Source organism: Sturnus vulgaris, chromosome Z (assembly GCF_052056855.1).
Source record: "Sturnus vulgaris isolate bStuVul1 chromosome Z, bStuVul1.hap1, whole genome shotgun sequence".
NCBI lineage: Eukaryota > Metazoa > Chordata > Aves > Passeriformes > Sturnidae > Sturnus > Sturnus vulgaris.
Window position 1 is genome coordinate 2109883 of NC_142283.1, and position 15439 is coordinate 2125321.

The 15439-nt window shown below is 39.0% G+C and overlaps 1 protein-coding gene across 2 annotated transcripts in view; it reads right to left on the bottom strand.

Moving 5' to 3' along the window:
* Positions 1-15439, bottom strand: part of EDIL3 (EGF like and discoidin domains 3) — a 238589-nt gene that overhangs the window by 115592 nt on the left and 107558 nt on the right. For both annotated transcript variants that reach the window (XM_088156987.1, XM_088156988.1), the window contains one exon: positions 4830-4958. In XM_088156987.1, the coding sequence (XP_088013113.1) occupies positions 4830-4958 (129 nt within the window). The remainder of the gene's footprint in view (positions 1-4829; positions 4959-15439) is intronic.

Here is a 15439-nt window from a genome sequence, read left to right on the forward strand (position 1 = left end):
TATGAGAGTGAGAGGAATGTCAGATTTGTCTTTACGAACAAGCTGTGGCTCTGCTGGTAGATAAAACCAGCACTGAGAGATAAAAGAAACAATGGGATGGATTCCACTGATGGATGAATGGAAAGAAAGATATTTGCCTTTACAAACAAACTCCTGATAAATGGCATTGGATATTGAAAGATGAAAGATGCAATGGAGAAAAACTATGAATTCTATAAGAATTAAAAATTAAAAGGGAGGGTTATACATTGGAGGGGAATCTCAGGTATCAGGCTTTCCGGGAAGTCTGTGCCTTTCAAGTACCTCAGCCAATGGGGAAAGAGAGAGGGAAATGCGGCCTGGAAATTAGGATAAAAAGGTGACTGACATTAAAAAGATCTGGACATAAACTTCTGGTGTTCGTGGATTAATTTTCCTGACAGAAGGCTGGAAAGCAGTGCCAGGGAAAGGCCTGGGGCCCCGGGCAGTGGCAGTGCCCTGCAGCCAGCACGGACATCCCTGTCCTGGGGCACCGGGCCCGGCATGGCCGGCCGGGCCGGGGAGGGATTGTCCCGCTCTGCTCCGGGCCCCACCTGCAATATTGTGTGCAGCTCTGGGCAGCACGGGGCAGAAATGACACTGAGCTGTCACGGAGTGTGCCCAGGAGGCCACGGGCACGGGGAAGGGCCCTGAGGGGCCATGGAGGAGCAGCGGAGGGCACTGGGGCCATGGAGATGGAGGAGAATGAGGGGAGCCCTCAGTGCAGCCCCGCAGCTTCCTCATGAGGGGAAGAGGAAGGGCAGCCCTGATCTCTGCTGCAGGGACAGGGACAGCACCCAGGGAATGGCCTGAAGGCGGGTCAGACAGCGTTAGGGTGGATTTTGGAGAAAGGTTCTTCCTCCACAGGGTGCTGGGCACTCGCCAGGGAATGATCCTGGCTCCAAGGCTGCCAGAGCTCCAGGACAGCACTGCCAGGGATGCCCAGGCTGAAATTTTGGGGTGTCTGTGCAGGGACAACGTTTAGACTTGATAGTTATTGTGGGTCCCTTCCAGCTCAGGAGATCCTTTGATTGTACACTGGATTTTGCTGGTAGAGATTATGCATCAGGTCAGCTGGCCAGAAACGCGTGGCCACTGGCCTTTCCAGCTGTGGCACCACAGGTAAATCCTCTGTGGATATCTGGAATGATGTCTCAAGGTACAGTGGAAACCTGCTCTTCCACCTGTGTGCACTGTCCCAATCCTTCTGTGCTGCAGATGTGAATATCACAGGCCATCCATGATGTGGAGGAAGAAAACTGAGATCTCAGTAAAACCCTGGGGAGGGCTTGCTTACATTATTAAATGTGTTTGATTAATAACCCTTATTCTTGGAGTGCAAGGGTTTTAGTAACGTCTGGCAGAGTTAATGATGCTCAGAATATAAACCCACATGCAAATCAAACCCTTAAATCTGAACCCTTTATTGCTTCAAATGTGAATTTTCCTGGTTGGATCTCTGTCCTTTCAGCTACTTGAGTGGCAGCCAGTGACACATAATGTATCTAATGTCTCAGATTCCTGCTTTTTCCTGCTCTACTTGATAATCACAATATTGCATACTGTATATATCTCTGAATATCTGGGTTTTTTTGTGTTGTGAGGGTGTTTTATCTCCCTTTTTTCTTTTGTGTCTGTTTGTAAGGGTTTTTTTTGTCTTTTTTTTATTTGTTTGTTTTGTTTTTGGTTTTGTTTGATTTGAGGATTTTGTGGGTTTTTGTGGGTTTCTTGTTTTTGTTTTTGATTTGGTTTAGGTTTTGTTGGGTTTGAAGTTTTTTCTTTGTTTGTTTGTTGTTTTGCTTATTTTTGTGGGATTATTTTGTTTTGTTTTGTTTTTGGGGTTTTTTGGGTGAAGAAGCTGTCCATTTCAGTTTTTGGGATATTTCCATGGATTTTGACTTGTTCTAGGCTGTTTTAATATAGAATGACAGACTGGCTTGGGTTTTAAGGGGCTTTAGAGATCACCTAGCTCCAAACCCCAGCCAAGAGGACTTCTCCAGCTTTCCTGGAACCCCTTCAGGCATTGGAAGGTGCTCTGAGCTCTCTCTCTGAGCACAAAACCCTGCCCAGGCCTCTACCTGAGGCAGACTTTCCTGTTTTTGGTTACTTTATGAGCTTTGAAATGGGAAACTCTTTCTTTTTTTTTTCTTTTTCTTTTTTTTTTTTAAATTTGCCACTGGGTAATCAGAATCTTTTCAGGCAACCACAGCCAATTAATATCAGTTTTGCAATAAATCGAGAATATACAGTCAGTAAAATTGCTTATGATCTCTTTTATAGTTTACATATTAATTATTTACATGGGTAAAAGGTCAACAAAATCTCAGAAATACTGACAGGGTGTTTGTTGATGTGAATGATAAAATACCAGCTTTGAGAATGTATCTTGACTGCAAAATCAATCACCTGGCTTAATTGATTTGGCGACAGAATATTAGACATGAAAGAAATCCAAGATAAAAAGCTTTGTACAAGAGAACCATAATGTGGCTTTTGGAATTCTTGACAGTGTAGAAGAGACGTGCCTTGCAATGAGGTCATTTTAATTTATCTCTTTATGATAAATTCAACAGACTTCTTACCTGATTTACAGTGAGTTCAGAATTGAATTGCTAAACTTCATGAAGCAGAGGAATTTGTATCAAAGGAACACTGTGAATTGAGCTAAGGTGATATTGTATATAAATGTTAAATTAAGTCCACCTCTGAAAATCCCACAATTCTCACTGACAGCAGAGAGCTCCGTGGCTGCCTCTCACAGCTCCCATTCCCAGAGACCCTCTGACCACCTGGATAAGGTGGATCTGATTTATCATCCCTTCTTGAATCAGATTATCTGAAAAGGACTGAATTTCATTCTCCCCCAAAGAGTAACTGTTCACATAAACTTGACTTTTCTCAAACCACTTCAGCTGCCCTTTGGGGTTGTGGTGAGCCTGGGTCAGCTGTGTGAGAGCTTCACTTTGACCTGAAATTGACACTGACACACTTTGCTGATTATCAGGATCGTTAGCTAACTCTGTATACCTCAATATTTTTAAAAGGTTGCTGTGGCCCCAGAAAACATCTCTGGTGAATCATCACTCCATGATGCACCAGCTGTATGTTCTTTGCTCATTAATTAGGTGACAAAAGACGGCATTCCACAGACAGCTCATGCTCAGAGACACGTTGTGCTGGATGAGAACTTGAGTTATTATTTACTTTAATAAAAGCCATCTCCTCGATGTTAGACAGAAGTGTTGTGGGCCACATGACAGATCCTGTGATGGAGCATCCCTGAGCACATGAATCCATGTGAGGGTGTTTTCACATGAGCTCATCCACGTGGCTGGACACCAACCACCCATTTCCACCCTCCCAGTGCAGGAGGTGGGTGCATATTTTCACTAGATTAAGTCCGTGGCATTGCCCACGTTACCCACACAATTAACTGAAAGTGTGGCCAAAGGTAATGAAATTGAGTATCCATATTCCAGTTTTTGGAGACACTTTCCTCTGAGTATTTAGGGAACATAACAAACATGAAGATGTTAGCTGAGCTGGGCTGTATTGGTCCTTGATACTTCAAATTATAGACAAATACCTAAAAGGAGCAATTAATTCAGCTAAGCTGGATTCAGGGCTTATTCACTCTGAGCTTAATGACTGAACTAATTTTTACGTGTGAGTAGAACTGGATTCTTGACTATTTCCTTGAGTATTTTACCTTCTGAGCAACAGCTGGCTTCCAAAGGCATCAACAGCACAGGATTTTAAAAGCCATGCTGCTCTTTGTTTAAGAGCCATTCATTCACAAAATAGAAACCCCAAAATTTCTCTCATGAGCTTTTCCTCAGGCAAGCACTTGTTTAAAATGAGCTTTGCATGGGGGAAAAAAAAAAAAGCAAAAACCCAGTTTCTATATAAGTAACAGACAATGTAGACCACATTTATAGCTTAGCACACAACCTGCTCAGTCACTAGCAGATTGGTTTTGATTGTTGGTGGGGTGAAGTCAGAAGCAGAAAAGCTCCTGACTCTGTGCTAGCACTACCCAGCAGCAACTAAATCATCCCTGAATTATCAAGGATGGTTCCAGCACTGATTCAAAACAAAAGCTCACACCAGCTACTCTGAAGACATCTAACTCTCCTCCAGCCAAATCCAGCACACCCAAAATTTCTTTCCCCATGTAGTTCCTTGTAAGTTCCCTAACTACACACTCTAAGATGAGGATAGTGACTACTGTTCGAAATCTGACCTGAAAATATGAAATAGTCCCCAAATAAAAGATAAGATTAGAAAGGGATCCAGAAACTGTATCTTAAACAGAGTTAAATTTACATCAGATATAAGTCTGGAGGTCCTGCCCTTGAAATTAGATACTGTGATTCAAAACTTTTCTTCATTATTTACAGAGACATAGGTAAAGAAAGATGTAGAAGACGTATTTATTCAGAAATTTCAGTTATCTTTCCTTTATTTTAGCATTAATCAGAGCAAACCCACAAACACTACTGAGATAAGATGATAGCCCTTCTATTTCAAATACACTTCTGCATTAAATCCCTGCAAACTATGTTTACCTTGTCCTTGCCATGGCCTAAAACATGCATAGCAAATCATGTATTATTATGTCCAGTGGGTTGGCAGTCAGGTCATTTTCTGAAGGCAGCAGCAGCAGCATTCTGTGGTATTAGCTTGCTCATAATATAAGGCCAAAGTCTGATATACTCCAGAAAACCAGATCCGATATTAATCCTTAACAGTGCAGGCAATAAAAAGGCTCCTATCTATAAATACAATAAAATTTACCATGTGGAACTTACTGTGCTGGCAGTGAATCCCATTAAATCCCTGTGGACATTTACAAACATAGCCTATGAACGTGTCGCCTCGGTACGCTTCACTAATTTCACACGTCCCACCATTATGGCATGGATTGGGAAGGCAGGGTCCTGAGAGAAAGAGAAAAAAAAAGAGGAGAGAGATGTACACATCCACAGTAACAACCATAATACTTTCAGTCGTTTATAAGCATTCATTAAAGAAATAAAATGCCTTACGCAGGCCTTTATATTCCACTAACTCAGTAAAATACACCCTTCACTTACTTCAGATAACTTGCCAGCACAGGTTTTTATGAACAGGAAAAAAAAAATATGAAGCATGTCACTACTCATTAATCACGGCATTAGTTTTTAATGTGAGAGAAGACAGGAGACAGTGAGGCTAAATCTTGCTCTACTGTTAAAGATAACAGGCATTCTAGCTTTTGCACCACTGAGGAAATAGGTATTAATCAAACATGCCCATCATGCACAGAGTGACATGTACAATGTCCCTGAATGATCACTACATGTCAAGTTAGCAGTCTGAGGAGATCTTTGCTATGGCTCCGGGTGACTTTCTGAAATGTGAGTATCTGGGCCAGTAGTTAGCATCTACCAAACCGACTGTTCCTTTCCACTCAGTGCCTCTGTGGCACAGCCACTTCAAGATGATTTGAAAAAGCTCTTCTGACTAAATTTTCCTTTTCCCTAACATGCCACATGCTGGGATGCATAAAATTTCAGCACAGAGATGTGTTAGGATTGCAATTACTATAACTTTAAATACCTTTGAAAAATGGAATCGTTTGACCTGAGGTCCTGAGTTTACTCATTTAACAGCACTGTAAAAGAGCTACTTACATTTTATTATCTTACTAATACTACCCACAACATGACTCCTACCAGAAGAAAACATTATTTAGATGATTTTTTTTTTCCAATCTCATTTTAAAGAAGTGCTAAGCACTGTTTAGAAAGCCCCATGTGCAAGTTTGTCCATGATTTACAAATTCAATATATGTTAGTTGCAAAGTTGAAAGGTGATAACCGTTGCTTGTTGAAATGCAGTGTCATAACCATTCACTCACTTTAAGTGGCATTTGGAAAACAAACAAACAAACAAAAAAAAAAGCCCCCAAAAAATCAAAACAAACAAAAGAGAAAAGAAATATAGAGCACAATTTACTAACAATCAAGGTTGGGAGTTTCAGATTCCTAGAGGTTGGAAAAGACCACCAAAGTCATCCAGTCCCAGCTGTGCCCAATCCCCACCTTGTCCCCAGCTCTCAGTGCCACCTCCAGGAATTGCTGGGACACCTCCAGGGATGGGGATCCAACCCTCCCTGGGCACTTCCAATCCATGCCCACCCTTTCCATGGGGAAATTCCTGCTGCTGTCCCCCCTGAGCCTCCTTTTCTCCAGGCTGAGCCCCTTCCCAGCTCCCTCAGCCCCTCCTGGGGCTCCAGACCCTTCCCAGCCCCATTCCCTTCCCTGGACACTCCAGCCCCTCCATTCCTGTCCTGAGGAGTCTTTCCCAGACTCCAGCCCCTCTGTCCCACCCTGGAGTGCTCCATGGGGTTGTTGTGACCTGACAAGTCACTTTAGTGAACCAACAAATGAAGGAATGGAATGATTTGGGCTTGACAGAGCTGCAAGTTCAGCGTTTCTGAGTGTCTGCCAGTTCGTGTTTTCAATTACAAGCCCGGGTTTGAAAGATTCTCACAGCAGCACCATTCATCCAGGCGTCCCATCAGTAAAAACTGTGCTCTCCAAGCAAATATTAATTTGCAAAGCATAAAAATTAACTGAATGATGAGGATGTCAGAATATATTCCCCAGTTATTACCGCCAGTGTGGCTATTGCAATTTAAGAAGCCACGCAGGTGCACATTTCTATTACAACTTTTGTCATCAGCCTGTTCCAAGACACAGCACTGCAGAGGTTTTGCTTGTGTACATCATTAAACATGGGATATGTCTCACTGAACCAAAAAAATAATGGACATGAATGTACTGCAGATAATTCCAAATGGAATTAGTAGCAAAAAAAAGGGCAAAAAACGTGAAGATGAAAAAAAGGAGAATGGCTGCTCCCTGTTTTGTCTTTTGCCACACACAAATGGCATTATATTTGTGTATACACAAATTACAATGTATTCTGTGCATTGTATTACCATTTAAAAGTAGTGGTACACTACATTCTTATTTCTAGGAAGACACGTGTCTTTCAAGTATTACAGCTTCTGTTCTTTCAAGTATTAATACTTCATGCTATTTCTCCTCCACAATAATTTGGGAAGAAACCTGTCTAATAATTTGCACTTTCAGCCTCCCAGCAAATATGAGCTGTGCATTTTTTTTTCCTAAGCCTCTATCACAGAGCTGCAGTTTGGAGAGTACCTGCAGGCAGCCTCATATGTTAATTGTTTCTATGCAAGCAAGATCTCTAATCTTCCAAGAACAATAAATCTTTTAATAATTACTTTCTCATTTTGCTTTCTGCTTTCTCTGTATGGCTTGTTAAGCACATGTTCAGCCTACTTTCATAGATTTTCTTTATATTTTGCATTTTCTCAGATCAGTCCAAACTGCAAAGGCTTAAAAGGTCATCTGAGGTGCATAGTGATAAATATACTGGTGCATGACAGTATTTCTAACTAATGATTTTCTTCTATGAAGCGTTTCTTCTGGAAAAAAAAATAAAACAAAACCATAACAACAATACGAAGATTTTTCTTCCTGATTATGATTGTTATGGACAAATAATATCACCATTTTCAATATAAATATTGAATATTTTTCTTTGGGTATTTTTGTTTGCTTCTGTTGCTCTTGTTCATATAAACTGCTAATTAAAAAATGATTTTTAGAGCAACAAAACATCCTCATTATTTGTGCTAAAATTAAAAAATGACAGTCACCTAGTTTTGACTAGTTAACATTTATTATTTGATAATAAATCAAATGGGTTAGAAAAACTCAGTGCTCTAAATGATTGAGTGACTGAAAATTAAAAAGCCTGTGCCACCCTACCATTATTTCTCCTAATTCTTCACAGGACCAAAATTTAAGTTCACACATCTTGAGCTTATTTAAATTGCATGGACACCCTAACATATGATCCTTTAAAATTAATTAATTAGTTAATTAATTAATTTTAACTGAGTCTACAGAACCCCTGTTGCAATTTGTGCAGATTTAAGCGTCTTGAAGAATCTGGGGCCTAATGCTGCCACCATTCCACTGAAGCACCAAAAATGTAATGTGTGAGATCTGGGCACAGATGGCACGAGCAGAGGTCCCAGCCAACTTCCATAGGGATGCCCAGGCTTTTAAACAACATGGTATTAAATTCTGGATAATTAATTCTGTGACAGCCTGATTAATGTGGTCTGTTACTCAGACCTATAGCAGCAAGTCCACAAATATCCTTTTTTTACAAAAAAAACCCCTGAAACCTAACAACAAAAACACAAACCAAAAACAAACCCCAACAAACCAACAAAAGAACAAACCAAATATGTCAACTAATTTTCAAAAACAGTGGACTTCAGGGACTGGGTTTTTTAAATCAATAGTGCTGTAATACTTTTACAGGTAATCTTTAAGTGGCTTCCAACACAAAGAGAGCAACAACATTTGATCAATATTAATGAGCAGAGGAATTCAATGGTATGGTTTCCAGGCATTTTTATCCATGTTCATATAAAATAATGTCAGCAAGATTAATTGTGCACTCAAAGTAATAGATCTGTTCACTTTGCTGCTCTTTGGAGTCCTTCTTTGTTCAGTTCCAGGGGTATCAGCCAACATAATAAGTGTAGTCCAAAATACATCATTCTGTTATTCAATTGGAATCCCATGTTGTTTTTGAGAAAATATTGAAAGTTAACTTAAAGCGTAGCAGGTTTTAAATTTTAGATGTTCTTACTAAAATCTCTGAGACTTCATAGATGTGTGAATCAAATAAATGCATCCTCAGCAGAGCTGCAAAGGGGCTCAAGGCAGAACCATGTGTTCTGTTTTCTCCCTTGACAAGTAGAGTCAACAAAAATTTCATAATAAAAACTTGTATTATGCCATACTGCAGTGGAAGCTGCATATTTGAGAGAAACCATGAGATTTTTTCTATAGAATACAAAGCTAAAAAAGCAAGGAAACCAGTTAAGTGATAGCCAATCTGCCTCTGAGAAAACAGCATAAGCATTTGTTTTGCCAAATATAAAATCTGCTCATGCTTTGATGGGAAAGGCATTCAAAAATTACAGGGGATGTCATTAAATAAGAAATCAACATCAGGCTGTCTTCATCATACAGTTGGATTCCCCAAATTTAAAAGTGTTCTAAAACAGGTGACCTGAAATCAAAGCCCACTTTTTCTTACTAAGTCAAGCTTAAGTGACAAATATGGAAAATATAAGGACAAAATAAAGAAAAAAAAGTATACTCCAATAGAGTAAAACATGCAAAACAACCACATCCTTTTTACAAGTAAAATTAAGGAAAATGAAATAAGAAACGTTAGCACTTTTGATGGTATCAATCAATTTTCTCTTCATGTAGAAATAATACGACTTTAATGAAAAGTGCTAAATTAGATCTTGACCTTAATATACATCAAGGCAAAGATACAAAGCTAATTGCTTCATTTTATTAGAGGAATATTACTGAAGTAGGATTAATAGATAACATTATTCTGATGATATAATAAGCTGCAAATCCCATCAAAACAAATATCGGGAGCTATCATCAAACTAATAAAAGGTATCAAATAATTTTACTTTTCCTTTTAAAGAGAAGCACTCTCCAGCTGCGTGCCTTTGTGGAACCAGCTTTTCTTGAGTTCCTCTTGGCTTTACATGAATGCCAAATAGGGTTTTCCCTCATCTGATAAATTGAGATCTTCATCAGAGATCTCTCACACAGTTTTAACATCAGTAGCTGGAAGTTTTCCCCTGTGTTTGGATAATACACGATACCTTATGTGCTTTTACTGCCAAAGCAGAATCTTCAAAATAAGCTGTGACAGAGCTCACTTAGCAGGAGCTCCTGTATTTTGAAATTAGTGTGTGGAAAGGAAGCCAGTGTCACAAACAACTTATTTCAACTCGATGGGAAGGCAAGAATCAGCCTCCTTGAAGCAGGAGGGAGCAGAATGGCACCAGCTGCCCAGGGTGAGGGAGTTGAGGATTATCACACTGAATTAGGCTCAGTGTCCAGGTAATCCAACACTCCACTGCCTCTGCTCAGCAGTTCCTGCAACCTGGGCACAAAGCTGAGCCACCCTACCACGGAAACAAGCAAAAATCTGTTTTAAAAAATATTTGTAATAATATATAATTTTCTGACTGGCTTAGATGTTTCCTTCACACAGTTAAAAATTTGACCTCCATTATACACATGGATGATAGACCACCTCTTTTTTTTTTTTTTTTCAGAAGCACGTTGACCTTTTTCTTTCCTCATCACCCTTTTAAAAACTCAAAATGGATTTTTGAAAGGTCTGCCCCTTCAGATGTGAGATTGCAGAATTCACACTTCAGCAGACACAAATCCAAAGAATAACCTAAACCCATTCAAAAGGGACCATCTTCCACAGAGACACGCAGACGAGCATTCAAATTCATCAGGAACGTCCCTACAGGTTCTGACAGAAAACTGCTTTATTGCACAAAAAGGTCAGGAATATAACAAAAGCTTTTGAGGGTCTCTGATCTTCTTCACGTTTACTATTTCGGTTGTTAATTCAATATTTCTGTGAAGGCTTTACCCAGCACAGAGGCTGTTTTTGAATGCCCCCAGGTGCCTGCCTTGCAGTGCAGAGTCTGAGGACATTTGAGGAGCATCTTCCCAGCAGATGTGCTGTTGACAGTCTGAAGGCACTGTGCAATCATGAAAATTAATGAACTAATACTTTGTAGTCCAGTATTTTTTCCTTCTTACGCATTTTTTTTTAATTTTAAAATAATTCTGTGTTAAAAATATACATAAATATCTAAACGTTTTAGGGTCCAATTCCAGTTATACTGGTGCATCATAAAAAACTGATCATCAGTTAATGATGATAATGATAATAAAGATACATTTTGAACTAACTCATCCTTCAAAACTTCTGAAGTGTAACACGACGTTCTTGCTACTCAAATACTTGTAAAGAGAAAAGGAAATAAACCAAACCAGGACAGCTCCTTCCTATTCTTCAAAAAATTCCTTTTTGCATTTGCTACTGTTTGCTTCTATTTCACTGTTAGCATACAAATGTACTTTGCACCAACAAGTATGTAATTGACCTACAGCTTGCTTTGTGTTTGGTTACTTCAACCTGAAAAGAATAGGCACTGCAGAAAATCATTCACAGTTTATGTGGAATATTGATAACAATAACGGATTGCTACATGTTATTCCAGTTAATGCATGAAAGCAGAAAAAGTAATTAGATGACACACACTGTCATCTCATGAACATTCCCAGAATACCAGCTTTGGGGGAAAAAATAAAAAAAAACAAAACTGTTCAGCCTGGCTCGTAAGTGAATTAGTAGTGTATTAGATCCTATCTGCCTATATATTCATTATAAACTAATGGCAGAGATCCAGACTTAATTGCACTGTGATTAAATATTTATCTTGTTTTTAATGCAGCAAATGGAGCGTGCTGATTATAATGATCAAGGTGTCTCCATCTGGATGCAGCAAAAGATAAAGTTCACCCCCTGAGTGCAAAAATGCTTTTGGGTCATTTCTGCACATTTCCCTCCAATTCTATTCTGTAGAATTCTTCTACAGGGAAGAAAGAAATTTAACCTGATTGTCCAGCCATCTCCCAACTTTTTTTTGAGCTGAATAGCTAGAATATTTTCTGAAAAGATGCAATTTATACTTGATGGATATACAATGCCTTTCCTTAAGAGTCTTAAACTTCTCCCCCAAGCCTTTGATGGCAAATTAGACCCAAATTTGAGGCATGGGGAGTGTAGCAGGCACTGTAGTGATTTTAGAGAGGGTGAGATTAAAATACCCTAAAAGCTGGGAAAGGTGTTCAATGCAGTACAAGAAAATTTCTCCAAGTCCTCCTCTATTATTTCTCTTCATATTCCTCAGCTTCCAAGGCTAGGAACTCTTCCTGCCAATTTTCAATGCTGTTTTTCACTTCTTTGTACCCTTTGACACCTAAATACGTATTTCTGAATAATGCCCACAGTATTCTTCCCCCACCAGCTCTCCCATAAACCTCCTTAGCAAGTGTTAATGTGAGACCTATTCTGCATCTCTGCCTCACCTTTCACAGGAGGATTTTATTTTCCCAGAGTATACCCGAGCATTTTATAGAAAATACATTTTCAAGGCCTTTTTCCTCCTCCTCCTTCAACTTTCCACTCAGGCAGCATCATTGATGTTTTTCTCCTAGATCATCCTTTTTCTGTCACTGACTTCCCCCACTCTTTCTGACCCAGGTGTGGCATCTTGTTTGCTGCACTCCTTTTGTGATTTACTGTGTCTCATTAAAACCACGTTAATTTTCCAACTCATTAGAAATATTTTCCAAATTTATTTTTCAGTTGCTTCTGGTTTACATCAAACAGAAAAAAAAATGCCCACCATCTTCAAACAGAGAGAATCGTTTCGTAAAAACTTTGCTGAAGGACTGCAGACTTGAATTTTTAATGTTAAAATATTCAGAGAAATATTAGATTAGATTTCAGTTGGGATGTCTGGAAGATTTAGTTCAAAAGTGCAGTCCTGACAATGCTTATGTCTAGAGATTCTGTATTAAAATAAATTCTCCAAATCCATTTTCTACACGGTTGGAACAAAGTCTATGTTTGCTGCACTGGTAATGGCTAAACACCCCCAGCAATAAAGAAACTATATATTGTTTGGTACCTAATGCAGAACCTCGCTTGCAATTGGGATTTCTGTGCAACAGTGCTATTTTTATCATTGTAATTCTTGTCATCATGTATGAAGATGTCATTTTTCATTGTTTCACTGCACTTTAAACTGCCAATGATCAGACTTCTCATCCTTTTTCTCCTCTGTAACTGGAAAATGGAAAAAAAAACCTACAAAGATTATGTGAACCTTAATTATAACAGCAAATAGAATAAATCCAGTTAGTCCTCTTGCTGAGGATTCCAGTGGGAACTAAAAATGCCACAGCCTAAACTTAGGCTATTCATATTTGTATGAGTCAGGTTCTAATTACTAGTGTTGCATTAATGACACAGAAACAGCAGAAGAGAACCTCAGAGGGTGGTTATCCTCAGGACATGAAATATTATTAAAAAGTGATGAAAGAGAATCACTAAATGTGAAATATATATAGTCCAAACAGGCATAAAGTTGTCCACAGCAGAAACCAAGGGAAATAGACAAGAGTTACACACCAGTCATTTATTTCCCTGAGGATGTAGGACAGAGGAAATATATCCTTTCCTCTTCCACCTTTTTTCCCAAGCTGCCATCAAACCCTGCTATTGCCATGTAAAACAACCCCAACACTAAATCCTATTGAATTCCAGATCCTGTCACTATTCTCCAACTCTTTCCCCTTTCCTAGCTAGAGCATTCTTCTCTTTTTTACTCTTCATCTCCCACTTCTGCTCCACATTGTTTTTTGGGCTTTTTTTTTTTTTGCCAGCCCAGAAACCCACACTGATTGAGAATCCCAGTTTAAAATCACAACTCATATTTGCAGACAGAAGCCTTCAGTCTGGAAGATGCCCAGCAAGATCACCTGAGATCTGCTTCCTCTGCACCAGCCACTTCCACAGCACAAATACCAATTAACTGCTTGTGATTCATGTGGTTCCCATGAAGTCAGTTCCACCTGGATGGAATTACTGACTTATTCTGGTGGTTAATGGCACTCAGCCCTGCACAGCAATACTGCAGGTTGCTGTTTTCTGATAAGCAATGCTTTTAACTTAAAATTCCTGCTTATGTCATTGCACACAGTGCAATAGTGTGCAATAAGGAGGTCAAGTACAGCTCTCAGCACAGGTAAATTTTGCCTTCCAGGTCTGGAATTCGAGCTGCAGCACTCCCCAGAGGAATACTTTATTCCCTTAGGGAATGGCATGGCAAACTTCCACTGGAGATCTTGCCTTACAGCCCCTAAAAGAGCCAAGCAAGATTAAACTGACAGAAAGATGTTTCTGTTTATTGAAAGTCCTCCAGGTGCACTTATGGCCGAAAGCACACGTGATTAAAGAAAAGGGCTTTGACACTTATCAGTTTATCAAATTAGCATAATTGATCAGAATCCCCAATTAAAAGTGCATTTAATGAGGTAGCCCCCCCTTGTTTTGGCCTCCCGCAGAAGAAACTAGAATTACAATTAGAATTGTAGAATTATAGAATTGTAGAATTATACAATAATACTCCACAGAGCTATGAAGATATGGAAAAATATATAAAAAACAAAAACTTTTTGGCATGAGAGGCACAGAGCCTTTCCTGGTGTCCACCCTCAGCTGCATCATGGGTAGCTCTCCAGACACATCCAACTGCAGGACTTACACAGCTTGAAGTAAAAAACTTATTTTTAATTTCTTAGGACGTTCTATCATATTGCCTGCGTTGTGCCAGCAAAAACTGAGAGGGAAACAAGACGTGATAAAAAATACATTGCTTTACAGCTTCTCTCCATGTCCCTGCTCATGGGAGGTTAGGGCAGAACACACACACACCTAGCAGGATGTTTGAGTTGTATTTTGTTCAAAAAAAATAAAAGCCCAGCATTACTGTTTTGCAGAAAAAAAAATAAATAGTAGAAATATTTCGCCATTTATGAGGCTGGATTAAAAAAATAAAATTGAGACATTTTTGGTCAAGATGGGAAGATATTGAAATACTCCCACTCTTTCCCTGGGTGTATATTAATAAATAAACTGTTCTGCAGTTTGAACAGGATGAAATTCTGTCGAAAAGTGGAAACTAATGAAATTCATGAATAACTGTAACACTGACTTGTAATATTACTGTAGAGTGTTAATTCATGCTTTGTTAGAATACAGTGCTGCAGGCAAATTGAATACATAAATCTCTACCCAGACCTTTTTTTCTTGGGCTGTGCCTTCTTCATTGTAGGCATTCCAATAAAACTTCAGGAATTCCAAGGCATTTCTCAGGTTATTTGGCACAAATAATTTTCAAAGTCCATAAAGGGAGATTTCACGTTAACATTATTTTAGCAACAGACGACTGGACATTCAGGAGAGCATGTTACAATTAAAATCACACTTGTGTTCGAAATTGGAGCATATTACAATTTAATAATTGTTATTTTTTACCCCAACAGTTGCCACACAGCCACAACTCCCATGGCAGGCAGCAGAAGTTGTGCCTTGAATAAGAACTGTACTGGGAAATCTTTTGGTTTCATTTAGCATTTCATTGCTTTACAGTACTGTGGATCTCATGTAAGTGTTTTAGCCATGATGAACTCACGTGGCATTTATTTGTAAGGAAGACTAATGGAGAAAACAGTTTTATATAAATGAAAAAGAAAAAGAAAAGAAAAAAATACAAAAAGCAGTTGTTTCCAAAATAATTTTTTTAACTACTACAAATGTATAGGTATAATTTATATATATATATAAATAC